The following is a 23,914-nucleotide window of genomic DNA, read 5'->3' as shown; positions in this document are numbered from 1 at the left end:
AGTCTAGGATATTTGGCTGGACTTGGATGTGCTGCAGGCCTTTACCCTGCTTTGTGAGGAAAACAGAGGAGTTGTTTTGGCATAGAAAAGCTTAAAGTCTGATGCTTCATCCTTTTATTTCCCTTACCAAAGGCTCAATTCCAAGAAATTTTGTTATTTTTTTTCATAATAAGTTTTGCAATCTACTTAAAAAGCAAATCATTGTATGGAATAACTCATGATTTCGTGATAGCAATGAGAAGATTATTAGGGAGAGTATTAGCGTTCTTGGTCTATCCAGGAAGACTTTCTAAGAAACAGGATGTTTGTACAAATTCCTCCTATGGGAGAACAGGACTAGGGTCCATTTCACAGATGCAAATACGTACCATGCTTTAACCTGTGTGGCAAACCCAGCGATATATGCTTGCCTGCTCTTTGCAGATGTGGTTAAATTACTCTAATACCACAGCATCAGAGCAAAACCTGCTGTGGTACCGTGTTGGGGAGGAGCGGGGACTTGCCTCTGTGCGCTTGATTCCATGTTCAGTGCAACGGTGCCAAGTGTTTCAAGGGTAGATGTTATCTGTAGAGCTGTACTAGGACAGAAGTGCTAAGAATTTGGGAAATTGTGGTGGAGGACTAAGCCACATGATCCTCTGGGAGAAGTGAAACCAGCTTGCAGGATGCTGGAGCTCCAGTGTTCCCCACAGAGGCAGCAGCCATCCGCCACAGACTGCTGTGCAGCGCTAGACAGCAGGTCTGTTCTCCTCAGATCACCAAAGCAGAGGGTAATTCTCACCTCGATGCGAGCTGCGTTGCTGTGAGGTGGTGGCCTGGCCTTCTGGGAATCCTGCCAGATTTATAGGCTTGCAGATTAATCTGATGGTACATGTAGATTCTAATTTTTTTCCCATAATGCCATGAAGAGCCCAAAAGCACTTTTGCTGCTGTTCTGCTGAGTCTGGGTTTGCATAGAGGAGCTGCAGAAACTGTGTCTAGAGACGCTGGCAAGGGCTGCCGTGGACTCCTGACTGATATCTGAGCTCTTGGGGGACCTCGGTTTCCTGTTTTTTCAGACAGATGTGGAATATTCTCTTTACAAAACCCGGAGGAGTGCCCCGTGGCTGTGCAAGAGCCAGGGAGAACAGCAGCGTCCCGCACCTGAGCTCTCATGCTGTTTGCCAAGGCAGCCTTTTAAATGCATGAGTGTGTCTGGGCTGATTTCTGATTTTTAGCACCCCTGAAATTTTCAGGGAGAGCACGACAAGGCTTTTAAGAGCCCTTGGAGCATGAGGCAGCTGCAGAAAAACAATGTAGAATTGGTGCAATCTACTACAGCTCTGCCAACGAAAATCTATCCTAGTGGCTGGGGTCGTTTCCAGCCTGGACGCCAGCTCTGCCCACCTGCTCTTTGTGACCTTGGGCAACCACCATGCCTGGTTTCCTTTGTGGCTTTCTCCAGTTTGGGCAGAGAGGACTCTAATCACCGAGGGAGGAACCAACACGGGCTCTCACTGGTGTGCTCTGTCTTGATGTTGCCCTCTTTACTGGCTTTACCAAGTGGAAGTTTGAAAAAGGAGTTGCTGCTTGTTTGGGTTTGCTGGACTTGATCACTTGGTTCTTGCAAATTGCTTTTCAATGAGTTCTGCAGAAAGTAAAAGAGGGCTGGGTTCGTGCTGTTCCTGTCACTAAGATCACATCCAAATCCCTTTCAAGTGCGAGCGGTGGTGCAGGGCAGCCGTAGCGGTCTCTTGGTGAGCTGCGATTGCTCAGCGTATCCCTGGCTCCAAGCCTGGATGGCCCAGGAGCATGAGATCTGGCGGGTGTGTTTTCAGATGGATCCCAAAGGCCTCTCTCTCTGGCCTTTAAATACTTGGCCTGGGGCTGAAGGGAAGCAGATGAGACAGGAAGGGAACAGAACCAAATTGGCTGTTGGTTGCCGAGGAGTCAGTGGAAAAACTGTGGGGTGAACTTTGTCGTCGTTGCCTTCTGCCCTGCATCAGTAGGGTAGAAGTCTGTTTGCCGTGCCCTGAGTGCAGGTCAGTGGTTTACGTGGGGGTGTGGGCAGGACAGAGGCAGCATGTCGGGAGTGTGTGCAGCCCCTCTGACCGCTGGCACTGGGCAGATGCGGGGAAGGTTTGGGATGAGGCTGTGCACATGGAGGGGGCATGGGCAAGGGGCTGGGTGGCTGGGACAGGCAGAGGTGGCGTCCTTTGTCTGACTGGGGTTAAGCACAATATTGTCCTTAGTGTTGCTGGGGCTCAGCAGCATCTTTTCAATACGCAGTTGTTTTCTTGCTGCAAGGTCATGCTCCAAGGCAGGAGCAATTGGCAGGCTGAGAGAAGAAGAAGGGGGGGGCTGCAGTTGGAGGGGTTTCCAGGCAGCTTGAACTGAGAAAGGACTTGGGCCTGTGGCCTCTGCATTTCTGGGAAGACCAGACTTGCTTTCAGAGAAGTAGCCTGGGAGTGCAGGAAAGGAAATCTCATAAGGCCCCTCAGCCTGTGCAATTACACAGCACGACTGGAACAATTGTGCTGGGTGGCATTTATGGAGCTGAGCTTGACCCTGCCGGGGGCTGGGGGGCTGGCAGGAGCCTGGGACAGGAATCAGGGGGAGGCTGTGATGCCTGGCAGTCAAAGCTGTCTCATAGCTCGAGTCCCGAGCTGCACGCTCCCTTCATCTGACCCGAGCTGGCACCGCTGTGTTGTAGCTCCACTACGGTCCATGAGGACTCGTCCCATCCCCTCTCCCATCCCGGGAGAGCAGCCGGGCTGGGGTCTAGGCTGGCCCCATGGGAGCTGGCTGCTGAGCCCCTGCTGTGTGTCTGTGCGAGGAGGTGTGGGGCAGTTGTGGAGAAGAGGGGTCTGAGCCTGGATACCTCTCGTTTCATGTACAGTGCCTCTGAATTTGGAAATCCCACAAACCAGAATCCAGCTTTTTTCAGTCACAAGTTTGGCATGAATGAACCCTTGTATATTGGTGGGTAATAGAAGACCAATAGTATAAATAAAATGGGTAATAAAGAAGTTGGCCTTTTTCACTGTATAGCTGTTGATAAGCTAACTATTTGTTTTTCTAATGTATATCGTAATTGTAACCCAATGTATCTTGCAGCAGGAGCAGTGTGCTGCTTGAAGTGACAGCGTATGTTTTAGTGAGAGGATGTGTTGACCTAATTGCCCAAGTAAAGTTATAATGAAAAGCCATTCAGGCTGCGTGTCCTCTCTTGCCCTCTGATTTCTGGAGGTAGCTGAAGGAAATGGCACTTCGCTTCTGGTGAAATCATCTCAAGAGTGTTGTTCCATTGCAGCGCGATGGATTCATTTCACTGAAGGCGCTGACGTTGTACAAGAAAGGAAAAGGCTCTCGGAAAACTCAGGACGTTTCCCTCATTGTGCCGAGCTCATTTCAAGCACCCTCGGTGACAAAACACGAGCGCCTGCAAATCCCTCCTCCTGCAGGCGCCGGCTCGCTCGGTTCCCTGCGTGGCAGATTTCAGACGTTGGAGCTGTTACCTGCAGCCCACAGCCAGAGGTGTGCGGGTGAGACAAACTATGGGCAGCGCAGGTTGAGCGTCCTCCTTGGTGCCCCCTGGGAAGGAAGGAGCATCCCCGGACACGAGCACTGTTAGTCCGCCAGCCTTTGGCGAGCCAGTGCTGCCGGCCCCGCGCTCGCTTTCCTGTAGCTCACCGGGCAGGTGGTGCTTGGGGTTGTACCCTGCTGCTGAGCCACGCAAAGAGATGGTGTTCCAGGCTCTTCGGAAGGTTTTGTTCTCGCTCTTCTTGAGAGTTCTCTGCACAGTCCCCCTTCAGAGGCATCTCGATCAGTTCATATGTTTGGTGGATTTATTCTTTTATTTTTTATTTGGGAGTTAGAACATGTTTTAATGAATTAATTTTCAAACTGGTATCTCCTTAATCATCATTTCCTCAGACCCTGGAAAGTATTTGCATCTCATAATTTAAGTGCTTCGAAACTGGGCCTCAAGTGAAACTGTTAACCAGGGTGAGATGAAATGCACATTTGCACCTCAATCCCATCTGAGCTTTCTCAAATGCTGCAGGTTAATTACATCCCATCATGATCCTTTGATATTTGAGTAATTTTGGAGCAGAAAGGCTTGAATTTGTGCTCATTACCTTTTAGAGGTTTCACTCCTCAGACGACAGAGAAAAATGTCATTGTGTGCTTGTTCAACGCATTCATCAATGACCTGGATGAAGGGACAGAGCGTACCCTCGGCAAGTTTGCTGGTGATACAAAACTGGGAGGAGTGGGGAGTTGGGGGCATCTCTTTGGGCAGGGTTGGATCTTCAGGGATTGTCTGGCATCACGTTGAGCTGGTGGCACAAGCTGTGCGAGCATCCTCGCCTGGGCAGAAAACGCTCCAGCTCATCCCCAACAGAGCAGCTCTGATGCGATGGTTCACGTGGTGCTTGCAAGGGAGGAGCTGGCAGAGGCGCCGGGAGCCAGGGCTCCTGGGTTGCTTTCCGTTCTCTACAGCTGACTCCCCGTGGGCGAGCTGGGGCTTCCTTTTTGCAAAACGGGCAATAGCTCCCCGCGCACCTTCACAAAGTGTTTTGTGGTCCTTGGGTTGGAAAGTTTCTACGGATGCCAGTTCGGCATCACAACGTGCTTCACAAAACGCTGCTAAACCAGCAAATAACTCCCGTCTGCCTTCGGTTCTCACCGCGCCCAAGGATCAAAGCCACAGAGGCAGCCGTTCTGCGTGGCCCTTGGTCAGATGGGGAGCTGTGTGCAGGCACAGGGCGGTTGTGTAAGCAGGGGGGTGCTGGATGACTTTTGCTTTCGAGCCGGCGATGGGGAGCTTGAATTTGAATTTCTGACAATGACGCAGCTTGTTGGAGCCATTATGAATTGAAATGGGGTCTCATTCAGCTCTGCTAATAAGAGGGTAAATGCAACTAAATACAGCTGTCTTCCTCACTGTCATTTGGAATTTATTAGCAAATATGCAGTGGAATTGAATCCCTTGTAAGTGCTCTGCAGCTGATGGTAGATAGCAATTAACTGAAATGAGTACTGTTGAGCACTGATGCTACCGTCAGTGAGTGGAAGAGGAAATCTGGAGCCAGTGCACAGACTCAGTGGCTTCCAGAACTCCCAGTAGTTTTCCCGCTGGATTCTGTGTTTCATGCCCTTTTTAAGACACTGCAGTGAAAACCGCTTCCTCTTGGTACTCCCTGGAGCTCCAGCTTGAACAAACCCTTCTCAAGCAGCAGTAAGTGTGTGTGTGTAGATATATTATTTTATTATGTTCAGTTTGGGGGTCACTGAAAGGACTCGCTGCAATACTGCTCCCAGTGAAAGTGTGTGGATGGAAACCTCCTCAGCTCCAGATGCGCTGGCAGCACAGAGCGGCCTCTGCAGCACCTCACGTGCCTCAGGAGATGTGAAGGAAACACCCAGATGCTTGGAACTAACTCGGAAGCTGGGAAGGACCGGGTGCAGCGTTCGTTGATCCTCTTTGGCCTTTCCTCTCCGAACAAACCAAGAGTTGTGTTTTCTTCCCCTCGCTAAGAAGGTGACGTGTAGGTCAAAGTGCCCCAGGGGTTCTGCTCTCCACTGGCTGGAGGGAAACCAGCTTCCATGTGCTGGCTTCAGACTATCAACAGGAGGTTTGAATGTCTTGATTTGAGTTGGCCGGTGCCAAGTTGGCTCTGCACCAGACAACTCTTTCAACTGGAGAGCAGCTGAAAACTGGAGAGCGGCGCACGTTGCAGGGACGCGGAGATGCCATCAAAACCCCGGGTCCTGCCTGTGAACGTAGCGGAGACACCCGTCTGCAAAATTGCTCCGAGCAGCCCTCGGCGCTCTGGTGTTCGCTGGCCTCCGCTGGTTCCTCTGCCCTCGGCGTTGCCTTTCCCGGCGCTTTGAAGCCTGCGGCGGCCGAGCTGCATGCCAAGCCGCTTCCCAGAGCCGGCCCTGGCTGTGGGGCCCTGAGGACGTGGGGAGGGCGGGTGGGTGTCAGAAGTGGTTGTGTTTCCACTCGCCATTGCTGTCCTCCACTCTTGTCCCCTTCCACGGCAGCAGAGGTGTGGCAGAGCCTCCTCTCCCTTCCCCGTGTTCGCTGAGGTCCCGGACGGAGCAGTGGTGCTGAGGAGGCAGGTCAGGCTCCCTGCCGAGCAGCTGTCCAAGGACAAGCAGGTTTTAAGGACGGGCTGCGGGCAGGGAGGGTCACGTCACTGAGCAGTTGCTGCGGGAGCACCCGGAGGGCGCACGGGGGTGTGTCCCGGTGGGTCGGAGCGCAGGCGCCGAGGCGCGAGTTCCACTTTGGTGATGCTTCCACCAGCAAACGCGGCCTGAGCGAGACGCCGCCCGGGAGCGTGTAGGTGGGTTGGCTGCTGCGGGGTTTCTGTGCTGTGTGGATGGGAACCCTCACGTCGGGCTGTTCAAATCGCACGTCAGATTGGATCCGCACCAGACTGCGGTGTCATGAACTGGGGGAACTGGTCTCCAGCTCAGTTTTTAGACTGTTTACAGCTGAACTCAGCCTCTTAAAGAGAACCTGGATATTGGGAAGGTTGTGTTTGTGCTGAAATTTGAAGTGAGATCGTGTTGAAGTTGGCTTCTCTCTCTGCCATCTCCTACCTGGAACCCAGTGTTGGCTCCTGTGACAGCGGCTCCTTCCTGCACTGAAAGTCCTCTCAAGATTCATCTCTGTTAAGCAGCCTGAACTTCATCTTGCTGATTTGATTATCAGATGTTCCTTGTCTTTCTTCAGTCCCAAGCCTTCTTTTAGCTGTCTGGGATGTATCAGCAGAGACCTGTCATGACCTGATGAGGACACCAGATAACTGGCTGTAGTGATCTACAAACCACAAATGTGCCTTGGAACTGATAGAAGTTTAGTACGATCCCAAAATGGGTCCCTCTAATTCAACGTGCTGCAGCAGAAGCTCATTCTTACTAATTTTCATGTGGTCTGGCAAGAGGAGCAGTAGAGAGAAGTTAAACACTTCTAGTATTAACAGTCTTAATATTTTTATTTCCCCTATCAAGCAGAAGCTGAGGCAGGGACTGGTGCTGCACTGGCACTGCAGGCAGCCTTCCTGCGCGAGTAAAATGGCCACTCCAACGTAGGCTCTGCAGAGAGCTTGAAATCAAATATCTGTGTGGGAGTTTCAGGTGGGAGCTCAAATGAGCTGCTTCACGATCCTGTTCTCCCTCTTGTTAATTGGTGGTTTTGGGGACAAATGAGCAGTGAGACAGGAGAGGTCACAAGTGTGTTGGAGAGAGAGTCTGAAACCAGCTCTTTTGCCTGGTTTTTTTTTTTTTTTGCTTGTTTGAACGGTCCTTTGGGTTGTCCTGCTTTGGAGGATGCTTTTGGGCTGCCAAGTGTTGGGTGTTTGGAGCCATATCGAGCCAACTCCACAGGGAGATTGCCAGGCAAATAGGGCTGGATTTTAGACAGTTTATACCCTGCTGATAGCAGAACTGGCTTTGTTTCCTGGCAGCTGAGAAAATGCCGTTCTGCCTGTTTGTAGGAAAAACCGCATTGGGATTGGTATTTTGTACGTGCATCTCCCTGTGCCGCTTTGCAGCAGGAGGCGGTGAGTGCTGGGTGCAGACTTGGGTGGAAGATATTGCCGTGCAGACCTGGAGCAGGAGGAACTCTGCCCTGAAGTCAGCGTGCACAGGAGGCGTGTGGGTGCACGGTGGCAGGTTGTGCCCTCGGGGAGAGAAGCCAGAGCAGCGCAGAGTGTCCCGGCTTGGCCAGCACACCTCGGCCTTGGTCTGCAGAGACCCTTGTTGCAGGGGCTGGACCTTGGCTCAATGTAAGGGTGGCTTTGGGGAAGCTTCTTCTAGGGCTCAGCAGGAAACTGCTACAGGAGATGTTGGCTGGGCTGCTGCTATGGCCGTGATGATGAGCGAGTTGTACTCTTGGGCTAGGTACCACCGTCAAACTTCCTGCAAGTGCTCTTTCCCTGAGAACAGAATAGAAACTGCCTTTGGACATTTATTATCTTGTGTCTGACCCTCGCTTTTCTGATTCCGGACAAGTGAGCTATGTTTTTTTCTAAGCAGATGTCCACCTTTGACCGAGATAGTTTTGACTTGTGAAAATACATTGAGCAGAAATGGAAAAGGCAAAAAGAGCAAAGAGAAATGTCTGAATAGAGGAGCAGGAACATGCTGTGTCCATCTGCCTCGTGAAGGGGCTGCCTTTGCAGCAGGCAAGACATTTCCAAATGTAAGCTTTCAAACACGTGTCTCTGTCCCTTCTGAGAACTTTGGATGTGCGTGTTCTAACAGGGACAGCTGTAATTTAGGACTCGGTGGAGCACTTAAAGGAGCACACTTCCTTTCTCTTGAAGCAGTATCGCTGGTCTTGCTCCTCTGCTGGCTCGCAAAGTGCTTGCACTGACAGCATGGCGTGTGCCGTTGCCAAAGGTGTCGAGAAACGCAAGGGAGGAAAGCTGGCCTGGAGGCTAATGTGCAGAGTGCTTGTGGAAAAAGTGACAGCAGGAGAGTTAATGAAAAGCAGACACTGAGCACTGGAAGCTGCTCAGCCAAGAAATTCTGCACAGTCCAGGCTTTTCTCTGGTATCCAATAAAAACGTGTTACAATTTGGCTACCCTCTCTGTTACCCTGGGGAAAGTGGTGCAGGCACGAATAGCCCGGTTACGTGGCTTCTGCGCTGGGCACCACCTGGAAGAAAAACAGATGCCGTGTTAATCTTGCAATGTGAGCGTGTGTCTGGAGAGGCAGAAGCCCAGTGTTTCTTGTCCAAATTCCTACTGGGAACCCGGAGGCTGCCTTTGGCCGCTTCCCTCTGTGGTCTGTAGATCTGGATGCTCCTGTGTCTCATGCTTAGGAAGCTGCTTTCTCCCGAGTGCCCACTGTGTCCCCTGAAAGCTGGTATCCACACCGCTGAGGTGTGTTAGCAGCGTGTCCCCAAGTTGTTATTGCCCAAACAGCCTTTGACCAGGGGCTGGTGCCTTAGTGCTTGGGGCTGAACGCAGAGAGGCAGCTGCTGCCTGGAGCGGGTTTTTTCTGTAGTGAGTTGGTTGTTTTTTTTTTCTGGTGCAGTGATTAATTAAAGGTGTACTGTGAAGTAAAGTCCTTGCATAGCAGTGTGGGTGTGCTGCAGTCTAACTCCTCTAGAAATGACAGTCTTGCTTTTGGCAGAATGGAAGCATCCTGCTTGGAACTGGCCCTGGAAGGAGAGCGCTTGTGCAAGGCTGGGGACTTCAAAGCCGGGGCAGCCTTCTTCGAAGCAGCGGTGCAGGTGGGGACAGAGGACTTGAAGACTCTCAGTGCCATCTACAGTCAGCTGGGCAATGCCTATTTCTACCTAAAGGAGTACTCCAAGGCCCTGGAGTACCATAAACACGACCTTACTCTGGCCAGGTAAGCATGTCAGCAGTGCTTCATCCTAAACGGGCTCAACCTTTCAGGGCTTCAGCGAAAGCCAGTTCTGTGGGGTCTGAACGCAGCAGCCTGAGGGAATCTGCCCTGGAAATAAGCACCCAAAGTAGCCCTGAGGCACGTAGAGAACTTGGGAGGCAACAAGAACGGGCCAGCCACCTTCAGAGCTGGGAGGTGGAGAAAGGGATATGGGTGTGAGGAGGGCATTTGGAGCAAGAGCAGGGCAGTGTCCAGTTCTCCTGTCCCCTGGTGCTTGTAAGTACACCTGAAGTCACTGGAGTAGTTCACCTGAGACAGCAAAACAGGGAACAAGGATCTGTCTTCAAAATTGAGAGAGCCTGTATGAAGCACTCCAGCCAGGTGTGTGTGCTGGGAACTGCTGGATGTGGCACACGTACCGTGCGGTGCTTGCTGCAGCTTGAATTCTGCCTCCAGCAGTTGGTGAATAAAAGCCTGTGAGCTCTTTTACACCTCTCTTCCTTCCTCTGGTTGTGTTACAGAACCATCGGGGACCGCATTGGAGAAGCCAAGGCAAGCGGCAACCTCGGGAACACACTGAAAATACTTGGGCAGTTTGATGAAGCTGTCGTTTGTTGCCAGAGACACTTGGACATTTCTCAGGAGCAGGGAGACAAGGTAATTGCTTCGTGGCATCCAACAGGAAATATTGCCTAGCTTTAAAGATGATCTGCCTGCAAGTCGGTAGATGTGATATGGTGAAGGTGGGCTTTGGAAGGAGGTGGAGTGTAAAGCTCTCCCTTCTGGCTGCCATCACAGGTCTCTCGCTGCTGACAGTAACAGCTCCCATGATGGTGAAGATGGGAAAGGAAAATGTGGGCCTCCTGGCTTTGACCATCTCTGCCCGGCAATGGAAAGGTCCATATTGGGATGTGAAGTGTAATACCTTGCTGCTCCCTCTTCTTCCTCCCTTTAGGTAGGTGAAGCCAGAGCACTCTATAATATAGGAAATGTTTACCATGCAAAGGGAAAGCACTTATCTTGGAACACGGCCCAAGACCCAGGCTACTTGCCTCAAGAAGTCAAGGAGACGCTACAGAAAGCTTCGGAATTCTATGAGTAAGTATTCAAGCTTGGCCAACCCTTTCTCCTGCAGGGAACAGGGCTAGTCAGGCATTGGTGATGGCTAAAATGCACACAGGTACGCCTTTGAGCTCATCCTGCTCAGATCATAGCCTGCATTTGTGGTGTTCCTGTTTTGCTGGCAGCTTTCAGGGTCTGTGGGTTAGCTGAGCTCTGATAACCGTTAGGCTAGTGAGAGCTGCACGGAGATGACAGTTTTTATTGAGTCCTCTGGAAGCATTTCTCATAGAGGAGGTTTGTTTCCTGAGCCACTGAGGATATGGGAGCTCTGGAAGATGTTTGTTGCAAAGAATGAGACTGTGGGCTCCGTGTTGTTGAAAATTAGGCCACTGAATGAGGTTTTGCATGTTGTAAAGAATTTGGAATATTCCCCTGAGATGCCAAGTTATGATGGCAAATTAATCTCAAGGAAGGTGAAAGGGACTGCAAGCTTTTACGAAATCAGAGCTAAAATTCATCCTGGCATTGCCTTGGTAAAACTCACTGTAGTTTGAAGTATGATCATGCAATTAAGTTCAATAGTCTGCTCCTTCTCAGAGCTGTATTTGGAAGCTAAACTTTAGCTCCTGTAGCCCCTGCTGCTCTCTGCTGGCCTCGATGAGAACGGATCCCTGCGTGTCTCCATCGCTGGGGCCGGGAACAGAGACCTCCTTCACCTAAGGGAAGAGGCTTTCACTTGAAGTCCCGATTGTCCTTCTCATGGATCTGTAGTTTATCTTGCTTGTAACATCCTTCCCTTTCCTAAATAGTTTCAGAGATCACTCTGATGTCCCATACAGGAAGGTTGTCACCAGATTTTCGGGCTAATGTTTTTCTCCTTGTACTTCAGAGTTGTGCTTCAATAATGCAGGGCTTTTAAGTAGCCTTTTTAAATGAAGAGAGTGACAAGATCTGACATCCATCTTCTTGTATCTGAGGATGTGATAGTGCGTATCTATAGCTCACCATGCTTCTCCCAAAGAGGGTGCATGTAGCATAGCCAGCGGGTAAATTTGTGCCAGCTGGGAGCTCTGAGCTTCTGTATGTGTGCTATATGTGTAAAGAGGGGAAAAAATAAGTAAAGAAATGCTGGGAAGCTCCATAAGCAGACACCAGACATGGGACTGTGGGTCTTCCCCCTCTCCCCAGGTTCTTCCCTGTCCTGCTGTAGGTAAAGCTCCTTTCTCCTGTGCTCTTGGTTCTCCCCTGTGCAGTGAGGTGGCCATTTCTTGTGTGATGTGGGATGCTGTCAGACCATCGGGGTGTGAGCGGTTCCCGCACACAGCCGCAGGTTGAGGTCAAGAGAGCAGCAGGGAACAGGCTTTCACCTGCCGAGGGGTGACTGCACAGGGCAGGCGACTGGGGAGGGAAACTGCCTTCCTCCAGGGTTAGCTCTCCTTTCGTTGCAGTGCAGGCTTCCTCGCTGTGTCTCCTGCAGAGGGTTGGCTGTGTCTCACCAGGTGCCCTGCTCCGATTTCTTTCAGGAGGAACCTGTCCCTGGTGAAGGAGCTGGGGGACAGAGCTGCGCAGGGCCGTGCTTATGGCAACCTCGGCAACACCCAGTACTTACTCGGCAACTTCAGCGAAGCTATAGCCTTCCACAAGGAGGTAGGGAACCGCTGCGCCTCCCTCCCGGGGTCGGGGGCTGAGACTGGCCATTGAGGAGCAACCTTTCTTCTCACCACAGCCTGGGAAGTACAGGGAGATGTTTTCCCCCCCCAGCTGGTTTTCTCCCTCCTGTGTGTACCTCAGGGTCTGGCCCTGTTGTACTAACTCACGCTGAGCAGCATCCTACTCCAGTCCCCGTCAGCACCTAATGAGCAGCTTGAGTGAAGGATGCTGTTGGCTTGGAAACCAAAGGAGGTATCGAAGGACGAATTGCAGCTGGGCCTAGCAAGGCTTTCTGCTCTTAATTTGTACCAGTCTAGATTTTAATAAATGCAAGCCATGAATTTAATTAAGCTGCTGAAAGAGCTGTTGATCAGGAATAAATGTTGCTTGTAGAACATAATAACTTTCTGTAAAGCTTTCCAGAGGAGTAAGGGGACACAGTCCCTGCCCCACTTCAAATGCAATTCAGCTTCTATTTCAGAGTATGTATGGGTTTGCTTGCAGTGGGAGGTGCTCAGCACCCTGGCAAGTCAGCCCTGTCACAGCTCTTCTGATTTTTAGATGCCGGGGGACAGCAGCCAGCCGTGCTTCAGCTTGAAAAGGGACAGAAAAGCTCTGTGCAGTATTTGGGACCAGAAGCAGGTGCTGCAAAGCAGAGGTGGGGGGAGCAGGGGGATATGAGAGGGAGAGGCAGGGCTGAAGTACGGGCAGGGGCAGAGGTCTGGGGAGCAGCTGCAGCACAGACGGTGAGAGGGAGCGCACACGTGTGCACATTCGTGCTGTGCAAAGTGACGGCCGTGTTCCTGCACGCTCGTCGGCTGCTCAACCACATCCCTTCACAGCCTGCCCTGCAGCTCTCCGTGTGTGCACAACTCCTTTCGCACTTCAGCGAGAGAGATGCGTACTGACCCGGCTGGACCGAGAGAGAGGAGGATGCGACGTTACTCCCGCTTTTCCAAAGGCCCTTCCTGATCCTAAATTACAAGAGGAGAGATTTCCTGCTGCAAACGACCCCTACCTTGCTGGGTGGGAGCTTTGCAAAACTTTTTTTTCTCTCAGAAAAGTCGCTGTGTAATGGAAACCTGGCAATGGCCAGCCTGTGCTCACTGATCTGTGTCTGCCGCAGCGCCTTGCTATTGCGAAGGAGTTTGGGGACAAGGCAGCCGAGCGGAGAGCGTACAGCAACCTGGGCAATGCGCACATCTTCCTTGGGAGGTTTGACATCTCTGCCGAGTACTACAAGTAAGTGCTGGGGGCTGAGGCGGGCTCAGGGCAGATATTCCCTGGGAATCCTGACCTATTGCGGTGGATTCATAGGCTCAGGGGGATGTGACAAGGGACTTGGAGGCCGGTTGCATGGGTGTTGCTCGGCAGTGGGGAGTAATACAGCCACCTGACAGCCAGCGGTGTGTTACAGGCATCAGCTTCGACGCAGCGCAGGCCAAAGTGGTGACTTTCCTGTTGCCTTGCAGAGGTGCCCTGTAGTGACCGGGTTCCTTCATTCCCCCTTGTTCCATGCAGGAAAACGCTCCAGCTCTCCAGACAACTCAAAGACCAAGCAGTAGAAGCCCAGGCTTGCTACAGTCTTGGAAACACGTACACGCTGCTTCAAGACTATGAAAGAGCAATCGAGTACCATCTAAAACACCTGGTGATAGCACAGGAGCTGGGAGACAGGTAAAGGACAGCCTCAGGAGACGGTGGCTCTCACCCTTCCCTGTTGACTTACTGTTCTCTACTGCTGGGGTTAAACAGCAGTGACGTGTAGTCTTGAAAGTCTTTAGAAAGCTCTCAGAACCCAGGCCTTAGCCCAGTCATCTGTCAGAAATGTAACGTGATTGACACCTTTATCATGTCGTTCAAACCTGGAGAGTGTGCCCTTAATGCCAAGTCTGCGTGGGCTGAGTGAGATTTCTAACAAGAGGTACTGCAAGAAAAAGCATTGTATTTGGTGCTTGGCTGTGTGGCTGCTGCTGTTTTATCCCGGCAGGGCCCCTCTAGAGCTCCCTCAAGTTCACAAAAATTGTATCTTTCTTAGAAACTGTGTGGTTAGGGAAAACATACAGGCCACTCTGTCCTGTTGGTCTGAGCTGATGCTGGAAACTTCCATGTAGATAGAAACAAATGATGATAAATAGAACATGTGGAAATGGTATATTTTGCTGCTTGACCTCATTCCTTCTTCTTTAGGAGACCTGGCCTCATTTTAAATGTTTTTTTTCTATATATATTTTTTAAGAAACGTTGGTTTCTTTCTCCTGGATACTCTCTCTGTGATCCTGTAGCTTTCTTGCAGCTGAAGTGACTTTGCAGCCACCTGGTTCAGGGTGAGCTGCTGATGGCTCTTGGGAAGCTGGGTGTCCTCCACTAGATGGAGCAGAGACATTAGAATGGGAGCTCTGTGGCACTATCAGGGCAGTGTCTGCTCAGAGAAGGTATAATCCCACCCAAGGCTGAATCATGCTGTGGGGGTGCAGGCCTGTGGGCTCCTGCATTTCTGGGAACACACCCTATGAGCAGAAGGTATTGAACAGGGTGACAAGAAAAATGTTTAAATGCTGATCAACCCGCCCAAACCTCTGAAAAGGGAGTTGCAGTCATGCTGAACCTCCCCCCGCGCCCCCATGTGCTTTTTTTATCCCATCGCCCCCCACATCTGCTCGTTTGCAGAGCTGAGCAGGCTCTGACGAACAGGAGGTCTCTGCCTGCTTGTGCAAACAGGTGCTGAAACCTGCTCCAGAGACACCTGGGTGTCTGGTGAGGGCTGCCCCGGGGCAGGTTTCATGTTTGCCTGCTTTCCCTGGCCTCTGAAAAGCAGCAGCAGAGCCCTGGAGGGTGCCCTGGAGGCCTCGTTGGAAATAGGTCGATGTTGGCTTGGCTGTTGCCTGCAGTTTGAGTTCGTGCAGGCATCCGGGGCTATGCAGCGCTGGTACTTCGCAGGAGAACGTTGCATGCCTGCGATGTTCTCTCCTTGCCATGGTCTTGCTGGTTTAGCCCTGGGGCTGTTACGGAACAAGGGGGCTGGGTGTTGCGCGCCCTCTTGGTGCGTGGTGCGTCTCTGGAGAGGAATCCTTGCTGTGCGAGGTGGAAGCTGGACAGGAGCTCTGGCTTCTGCTCTCAGACCTGTGCCCACAAATGAAGCCAAACCCCTCTTTGCCACTGGGGGTGCAGGCCTGCTTCTGAGGCTGTTGCTCATCCCCTGATCTTACGGACCTCAGCTAAGAAGAGTTCAAGATGGACAGTGCATTTCATTTTCCTTTGTAGAAGGGGGTGAAAACCTAGCCAGGAGGCCTGGCCGTCAGTGCTCTCGAGAAGGAGGCCCTTGAAAGGGCTGCTGTGCTGCTGGGTTTTGCCCAGCATTTCTGTGGTTGACAGTTTCCTGTTTTGCAGGGTGGGAGAAGGAAGAGCCTGCTGGAGTCTCGGAAATGCCTATGTCTCCCTGGGGAGCCATGAACAAGCTTTGCACTTTGCAAGGAAACATCTTGAGATCTCCCAAGAGGTAAGAGAAGCTGGTTCAGATCACAGGGAATCAGTCCTCCCCGTTGAGAGACTTTATTTTATGCCAATAAGTTGTATTAATGTAGTTCTTCTCCTGCGATGACTGCTCTGGAAAGCCCTTTCAATGGTGTCCTTAGGAACTGCAGAGCTTGGCTGGAAAAAATATCCTTTTTACGGGAGGCTCCCAGCCTTCCCCTCGATTACAGCTGACTCATTTGTTGTACATTGCTCTTAACTGATATTCCTGGGTGAGAAAGGACCTGGGGACTAGTTGTTGGGTCTGCTGGCCAAGGTGGTGTGCACTCAGCTGGTGCGAAGGAACTCGGATACCTCTTGGTGTGTCCAGTCTGTTTGTAAGAGCCCCCTTTCCTGAACACAAGGCTGGGAGATCCTGACTGAGATGGACCTTGTGATTGTAGCTGTGGTCTGACCCAATTTGCTGGCAATTTGCTGGAGAAAACAGGGCCAGCTTCCACTTGGTGGCTGGGTGCTCTGAATTTGCTCTGTTTTGCACTGCAGCAGGGTCTGTTTGAGTTATTTCCTCTCAGTGGAGCTGGCAGGGGGTCCCAGCTGTGAGGTGGTAAACTCTAGCAGTGTCCTCACGCTGGGCCAGCCCAGCCTGCAGCTAGCCCCGTGCTGCTGCCACACCATGTGGGGTTTCGTGCGTGCAGCTACTCCGGGTTTCGCAGATGCGCTTGCCCAGCCAGCTGCAGCTTTCCTGGCGCAAGAGCATACGGCATTTTTACGTGGCTCAGAAGTGCAGAAAGCCAGAATTCCGTTGTTTGCTCTTTCCAGTGTGTTATGAGGGAATCTGCTGTGGCCTCTTTAGACTTCCCCAGATGAAGAAATTGCCCTGTTGAAGCACTAATTGAAACCACCGTATATAAGTGCTTTGTGCGTTCTCCTGCCTGTCTATTAGGTTGGCTAAATCTTGGGGTAGGGCTGACATTCCAGCCTAATTATGTGTTTAATTATACTTATCAGACACGCACAAGAAATCCTGTTCTTTGGCCTTACCCATTTCAAGGACAAATTAACTTTTCCAGCTGTAGTCTGCTAGGACCGTTGTGGCGCGGGGCTGATGACTCGGAGCCAGACGGCAGCTCGTCGGTGTGCAGTGCAGATGAGGGGTGAGGGGAGGACAGGAGCAGTAGAGGTCCTGGTGACTTCTGGGGTGGAGGAGAAACCCGACAGGGAGGGGGTTCACAGTGTTCTCAGTCTGAGGTGATGGCCGTGATTACAGGGCATGTCAGGAGTGGGTTACTCATGGCAGGTGGCTGATAAACTCCCCCACATCATTAATTATGGAGCAGTGCAGAGACTTGTCCGTTTGTGAGGAGAGCCTGCATTAGCTTTTAGCAGCTAGTGATTCTGGTACAAAGCTGATGTTTTATTTTAGCCTTGGGAGCCAAGCGAGCTGCGTGTGCTGTTGTGGCAAGCGCCAGCATTTTGCCCAGGAGAAACCGGGTGAAGTTAAACCTTTGCACGCTGATATTTATAACTCTGTTCCCGTCACCCTTTCCCCTGTTTCCTCCAACAAAAATCTGATGGTGACATTTGAATCCAAATGAAATCGGCTCAGGGTAACCACATAGGAAGCTGCTGCGGGGTGATCTGAGGTTACTGAAAAATTTCCTCTGAAACAACTGCAATAAAGGTTGTGTACCTAAACCTTGGAAGCTGCCCCAGCTCTCAGACACTGCTCCAGAGTACCTTTTCCATCTCTGTGTGTCACAGGGGGCTCCTGGGAAACTGCGACATCTGAGCTGAGGGCAGAAAATGGGGCTCTGCTATGGGGCATGTGGTAGGTCCTGCCGAGGCTCGTTCTCCTGACAGTGTGTTCCTCTGCTGTTAGTAGAGCCTTGGAGACGATCTGGAGTGAGTGGAAGTCAGGGAAGAGTTTAACAGCATCAAGGACTGCGAGACCTAACCAGGACATAGTCATTTCTCTGGAGATGATGTCAACAGCAAATCTCTTGTAATTGGCAGGGTATTTATGCCTGATGATAAGCCGTTTGATCTGCCTCCCTTTACTAAGTCAGGGGCTTTGTCATAAATAATGTGGGGATTTATGATTTTGTTCTAGGATGGCTCACCCTGCAGCCTATCTCAAAGGACCACAAAAGAGCTGTTGCAAGGCATTTAACAGGGAGTCGGGGCTCTCCAAGGAAACAGCCAAGGTCTTCCTCTGTAACAGCGGCTGCTGTCCCTCTGAAGATTAGAGGCTGTTTCTAAGTGACCTCTCGGTGTTTGCTGGTGATAGGCAGCGCAGTAATTTTCTCGTTCGATTAAACTTTGAGGAGTGCCCAGCAGCATGTCCTATGGCTCCCCATTTTAAGTAGCAGGAGCCGTTGGACAGATCTCTTCCTGAACATGGAACATCGGCTTCCTTGGCCTCAGGCCAGTGAGAGATGGGAATTTGGAAAAAATTTGGACTCTCGAAGACTTTGGAGTCTTGTGTGGGTAGATCACTAGGAACAACTCAAAGCTGTATGGATCTGAGCCAGAAGAGAAGGGCTTTCGGAGCATCCGAGCCCTGAATGTGACACTGCCCACGTGGCTGGTAGTAGCGTGGCTGTCTGGTGCTCGGTAACTATGGAGATACTTGAGGAAGGGGGCTGAGAGCTTCAGGGCGCTCTGCCAAGCTATGTGCGGCTACAGGATGGACCAGACGTGCATGTTTACTGTGTCCCAGTTCTGTAGCAGTGGGCGAGCTGTGCCCCCTCAGCCCCTTGTACCAAACCCCACAGAAACGCGGTTTGAGGTGCAGCCAGTGCACGGCACAGCACGCACGGGCTCTCTGCCCAATTCTCACCCAGGAGGAGTTTTGGAGGGTTGCTTTGGCGTTGAAAGCCGGGCTGTGTGGTGTCTCAGGGTGTCTCCAAACTCTCTTCTGGCTGGCTGTGTGTTTGCCTTGCTACGGGACTGGCAAACCCTTTGCTAGGGGCCATTGGCTTCGAGCGTGTCGCCTTTTAACCAGCTGCCCTGTTGGTTTTCACCCTGTAGATCGGGGACCGGAATGGTGAGCTGACAGCGCAGGTGAACATGGCCCAGCTCAAGGCGACCCTCGGCTTGGGCCCTGGGGATGAGGACACGGGTACAGCTCATCACTATTCTGGCTATGAAGCACAAGGTGAGCTTCTGGGTTTTTTGCTGGCGTGGAAAGGTCTCGTGAAAGATGTGGTACGGTGCGTGGGGAGGGGTTTGCAAGTGGGCAACGGGGGAGGAAATGCGAATGGCTGAGCAAGATGAGGCTATCGAGTGCCTTCAGCAGAAAGGAGGCTGCCGTGTGTTTGCTCTGGGCTTTCCATAAGCTGCAAGTGCAGGGAAGGATCCGCCCCAAAAAGGACACAGAACGAGTTAATGGAATTAATCTGCATTGGGAATGAAACTTCATGTGCCAGGCAGCAAATCAGCTTTTGTCTCTTTTAAAGCTCTGCAGGGCCCTTTTAACTGATTTGACTGATAAAGGAAGCTTTCACAAAGGTGACTGGCAGGGATTTTTGGCTGCTCTTGTTCTGATTAGCACCCACGGAACTGAAGGCAGGTTGTGAGCATCAGCACGCCGGGTGCTGTCTCACCCCTGGAACACCTGCAGTGGTGTCCAGCTTGGAAACAAAGATGTGGCAAGACTCGGCCACAGCAGGCAGGACGGCTTTGCTCGCGGCGCTGGGCCCTGGGTTGGTCTGTCTCTGCTCCTCGGGGAGCAGGAGGGCACAGCTGAGTCCTCGCCACAGCGTGCTGTCAGCCTGCCAGCCTGACGTGTGTCCCCAGCTCGGGGACCGTCTGCCTGTCCTGGAACTGCCCGCTGCAGACATTTGTGGGTGCCTGGCATGGGGCACTTCCAGCTGGTTGCTCTGTCACTGTGGACAGACTTATTAATTCACACAGACGAAACTGCATCCCGGGAGGTGCCGACTGATTAAATATGACCTTGTTAGTGCAGACACAGTTTCTTGGGCGGTATGTTCTTTCCCATCGGTAGGACTGACGTAGAGAAGGTGATGCCTGGGTTGAGGCACGGTGTTCTGGGGGTGAGAAGGGCCGGCTGTGCGTGTTTGCTCTCTGTATTGATCTTGAAGGTGTAGCCTGCTGCGTTGGTGCTAAAGCTTTTCCTGAGAAGCCGAGCTGTGGGTGAGGGGGCCAGCGTGTCCTGCTGTGCCCCATCAGGAGCTGCACTGGAGCTGAGCTGTTTCTTCAAAGGGCCACGTGGGCCACAGTGGCTGCCCCAGCCTCATTTTGCATGTCACATCCATCTTTATAAGTGCCAGGAAACTTATTAGCTGGGGCTTTCTGTTCATTCCTGGCATCTCCTAGGGGCTTCCTTTTGGAAAATTAAAAAAAAAAAAAAGAGGAATAGGAAACTAACCTTGATGTTGCTGCTGCTCCTGGGACAGAATGAAGGGTGGAGGAAATGAGCTGATGGGGTGCCAGGTCTCTCAGGCTGGGGAATGGAGGGGTGCAGGAGGAGAGCGGTGCCAAGGACTGCGTGGGCATGAGAGCACGGCATGCCGGGACGTGTTTGACTGGATGCATATTGCGTGGAAAAGCTGCAGCAGAAGGGGTCAGGCTGGATTGATCTGGGAGAGGTGCTCTGTAGCTCTGACCATAGTGCATAACCAGGAGCGCACAGCCTTCTCTTAGCTGGAAAAAAACCTGGAAAAAAAAATACAGCAAGGAAGTCTCTGCTCTCCTAACACACTTCCCGTTGAATCTAGGCTTGAATGCAACCTGCTATGGACTGGTCTGGTGTCCTGCTGCAGGCAGGGCAGGGTATCTTGGGGGTCAGGGAGGGTTTTGGTCCGAGCGGAGCCCTTCTAGGGGAGAGCTGAGCCTGGCGTGTGGCAGAGTCCTCCACGTGGACCGTGACACAGCCTCGCCACCTCCCTGGCTCAGCCCCACCGACCGCATCCCACAGCACGAGACTCGCAGAGCGTGCGGCACTGAAGGGTTGGGATTTTTGCTGAAGGCACGCGGCAAGCCTGGTCAGTCACTGGGCTTAACTCTGAAGGTGAGGCAGGGCGAGGCAGAGCCAGCGTGTGGCCCGTGGGCCGCTCACCGCCCTCCAGTGATCCAGATGTGCCTGTGCTGCGTTAACATCTGGAGCCAGTAGTGATTTTTCTCTCATCTGCCACTGGCCTGTGTGTGTGTGATCGCTGGAGGGTGGGAAGAGGGCTGAGCAGCTGCAGGCAGAGGCGGTGTTTGCTGGAGTTTGCAGTGACCTTGTTAATCTGGTGCTGTTGCTCACATTCCCAAGGCTGGGGCTGTTGCTGACAGAAGGACAAAGTGTTCTCTGGAGGAACAACAGCAAGTGATGGGGGCTTGCGGTGCGGGAGAGACCGCAGGGCCAAGGGCAGGTTCGCCTGCAGAGGAGGACTTCCCCAGTCGGTGGGACGTGGGGGATGCTGACCCTTGCAGGGTCCTGGGAACCTGCTGGGGAGGTAAAAATCAGCTGCTCCTGTGCGGCGGGGGCTGGGGCTGCACAGCAGCATCTTGCCAGAGGAAGGGAGTGCGAGTGTTGCAGTGCTTAGCTGCGCGCGTGCTTTTACACACGTATCTGAGGTGGGAAAGGTGCTGGCCCTGTTGCATAGAGATTTGGGTCTGCAGGACAGCCTGTGGAGAGGAGCCTGGCTCCCTTGATTTCTCCTTAGCTTTAATAAGAGGGCTTCAGCTCTCTCATGATGAACTTCAGTGGGGGATAAGAGAGGCCGCCAATGTGTCTCTGAGCACTTGAGAGTAAGGGAGATATATTTAATGGCTGTCAGGAATTTTGGTACCCTCCTGTGCACCTATTAAATGATTAGAAAAGCATAATTATTTATATTATTAATAGCAGCAATTTACAGCAAGAGGAACATCTGTTGCTGTGACAGGAAGCAGGTAAGAGAGTTGAGATTCAAGTTGACTTCTGCACCAGCCGTGCCTTTTGATGTCAACAAATCTCATGGTGAGGAGAGCTTTTGATTTTTATTTTCCCTGCTTAAGGTTATCGAATGTCTGTGTATTCATAAGGATGCTAAAGTCATCTGATAAGGCAGGCATGTTACAGAATACATTAATTTCATCAAGCAGGTAGAAGAAAGTTTCATAGCGAACTTGAGTTCGGGAAAGTCTGTACCATTGGCTGAGAAACCCTGAGCCAGACCATCAGACTATGATGTCCTTCACAGGTTACTTTTGCTTCTAAGTCTTGGGCATTGCCCTCCACCAGGGACCTGGGGGCGGAAGGAGTGTCTGATGTTTTCCTCTGCTGTTTTGTCCCCTCTTGCTGAGCTCTTTGTGATTTTTAATTAATATTCTGAGAGCAATTGGATGTCAGAAGACAAAGCTGGAGGCCAGGGAAGTGGGGTAGTGCTGCAGAGAGTCTTGTGAAAGCAATGACCTTGTCAAGAAACGCAAACACAGAGAGCTTAAAGCAACAAACAGAAAGAACCTAGAGAGTAGCTAAAACCTGAAGCAAATAAACGGAGGTTGTGTCTGTTTCTCCAACCAACCAGAAATGTGACCCTGAAGAACGGTCTTGCCCTCTTTCACACACCACAGGTTAAGAATTGAGTCCTGGTAGGCTTTTGCCTTTGGAGAGAAGTAAGGGAACTTGCTGTGGCTGTAAGGGAGTTGTTTTGTAGGGGTGAAGGCAAGCATGAACAAGAAGCAGTGCTGCCTGGTGCTGGGAGATGTCCCAGGCTGCGAACAGCCAGCTCTGTCCTCGGTGGTGCTCCTGGACGTGGGGTGGGAGCGCTGGCTGCCCTTTTTCCAGATCAGTTGGTTTATGCTGAGGTTTCAGCATCTGCTGAGCAAGGAGTGGGCTGTGCCTACTGCTCTGTGGTGGGCAGCGGTGAATTGGGAGCACTGAGCTGAGCCCTTCCTAGCCTGAGCCTGGTGGTAGTGCCTGCCTGGGCTGTCCCTGGGCAATTCAGGTCTCTGCTGTACACCGAGCAGAGTGCTCCTTGCAGCATTCCCCTCTTCAAATCCTCCTTGTCAGCTCTCCCTTCTGGAGGCTGGCACCTCCAGGGCAGCCTGCATGCTGGGGGGGGGGGAGTGCAGAGAAGGGGCTCACCCACCACCGAAGGGGTGGAAGTGCTGGACAGAAGGCGGAGAGCAGCCTGGGCCAGCTGCAGTGCCTCTCCAAAGCAAAAAAAACTGACTCTGGGCTGCTTTTCTTTTGCTCTCAGCAGCATGTCAGCCTCAATTGTCATCTCTGATGGCAGCGGTAGCATTAGGAGACACTGAGCGACACCTCTCCTGGCAGCTGGGTGTAGGTGGGGAGGGATGCAGGTGTTCCAGAAGGCGTTAGCACGTAGATGCTTTCAGAATATTGTAAGCTGGTTCCTGGCATGGTTTCTGTGCTGTTTGCAGTACGCAGACACTGCTGCCCAGCCATCTCAACAAGCTCTGAGGGCAGGAAAGGACTCGGTCATGAGCCTGATTTTTCCCCCCCCACTGTCTGCACATCTTCTGCTGAAAAAGGATAGGTGCAAAGCTGATCTGCTTGTTTGGTGTTCAGGAGCCTCTGTGCTGGGTGCTGCCCATCCCTGTGAGAGAGGCAGCCGTGCTTCAGCTTGAATCCCCAAGCGGTGAAATGGGCAGCTGAGCCTGGGTGGGCATGAAATCCAACTCCTTTCTAAGCTCTGTGTAGCTTTGAATGTGGGTCCTTGCATCCTCAATGAAGTTTTGAGCTTGCCTTCTTCAGAGGCATCTTGGAACCCTTGGATCAATTAGACAGGGGTAGAAGAAATCTGCTTTTATGTTTCTCAGCCTGTTTGGTTTTGTTTGTTTGCTTGCTTTAAATATCTTTGAAGTGTCTAAGAAGTGTTTAGGGCTGTTGAAATCCGCCAGATTGACCAGCCCTCTGCTGACGCAAAGCAGGGAGGCTGCAGTGCTGCTAACCCGCGCCAGCCTGGGCCTTGGTCTGGGATGCTGCCCAGGGATGTTCCTCCTCTGTGGTTTGCTCGACCCTCCTGCAAAGGACTGTGCTGGGTGACAGCCCAGAGCTGTGCCCCTCCGAGACCAGTGTCTTTCTGACTGTGGGACAGCCCTGCTCACTGAGGCTGTGATTCCAGTGTCGAAGGAGCATTTGCCTCCCACCCGGGGTCACATCACTAATGGCTTCAGCATGGAACCTGCCCGGTTCTTACTAGTCAGACTGAGTACACATAGTTATTGGAATTGCTTAATATTAAGTATCCTCAACTGTATTTTACTTTTTCCCAAGAGCTGATGAGCTGCAGTTCAGCCTTTTTTCATCCTGAGTATGAAAGCCCGAGGCTGTGCTGGTTAATTGTACGTGCTTACGCAGGGTTTTGATGGATGAGGTTGTTGACTGAAGCGGAGTAGCTTTTGGCCAAGCAG

At 51.9% G+C, this 23,914-nt stretch overlaps 1 protein-coding gene across 1 annotated transcript in view; it reads left to right on the top strand.

The window, feature by feature from the left end:
- Positions 1 to 9,137: 9,137 nt before the first annotated feature.
- GPSM1 (G protein signaling modulator 1) overlaps positions 9,138 to 23,914 on the top strand; it is a 53,313-nt gene continuing 38,536 nt past the window's right edge. Inside the window, exons 1-8 of the mRNA XM_086475629.1 lie at positions 9,138 to 9,358; positions 9,877 to 10,012; positions 10,311 to 10,453; positions 11,941 to 12,064; positions 13,194 to 13,309; positions 13,589 to 13,744; positions 15,458 to 15,566; positions 18,572 to 18,698. Of these exons, the coding sequence (XP_086331755.1) occupies positions 9,138 to 9,358; positions 9,877 to 10,012; positions 10,311 to 10,453; positions 11,941 to 12,064; positions 13,194 to 13,309; positions 13,589 to 13,744; positions 15,458 to 15,566; positions 18,572 to 18,698 (1,132 nt within the window). The remainder of the gene's footprint in view (positions 9,359 to 9,876; positions 10,013 to 10,310; positions 10,454 to 11,940; positions 12,065 to 13,193; positions 13,310 to 13,588; positions 13,745 to 15,457; positions 15,567 to 18,571; positions 18,699 to 23,914) is intronic.

This window comes from Leptosomus discolor, chromosome 19 (assembly GCF_034619465.1).
Source record: "Leptosomus discolor isolate bLepDis1 chromosome 19, bLepDis1.hap2, whole genome shotgun sequence".
NCBI lineage: Eukaryota > Metazoa > Chordata > Aves > Leptosomiformes > Leptosomidae > Leptosomus > Leptosomus discolor.
This window is presented reverse-complemented; position numbering and strand designations above follow the sequence as displayed.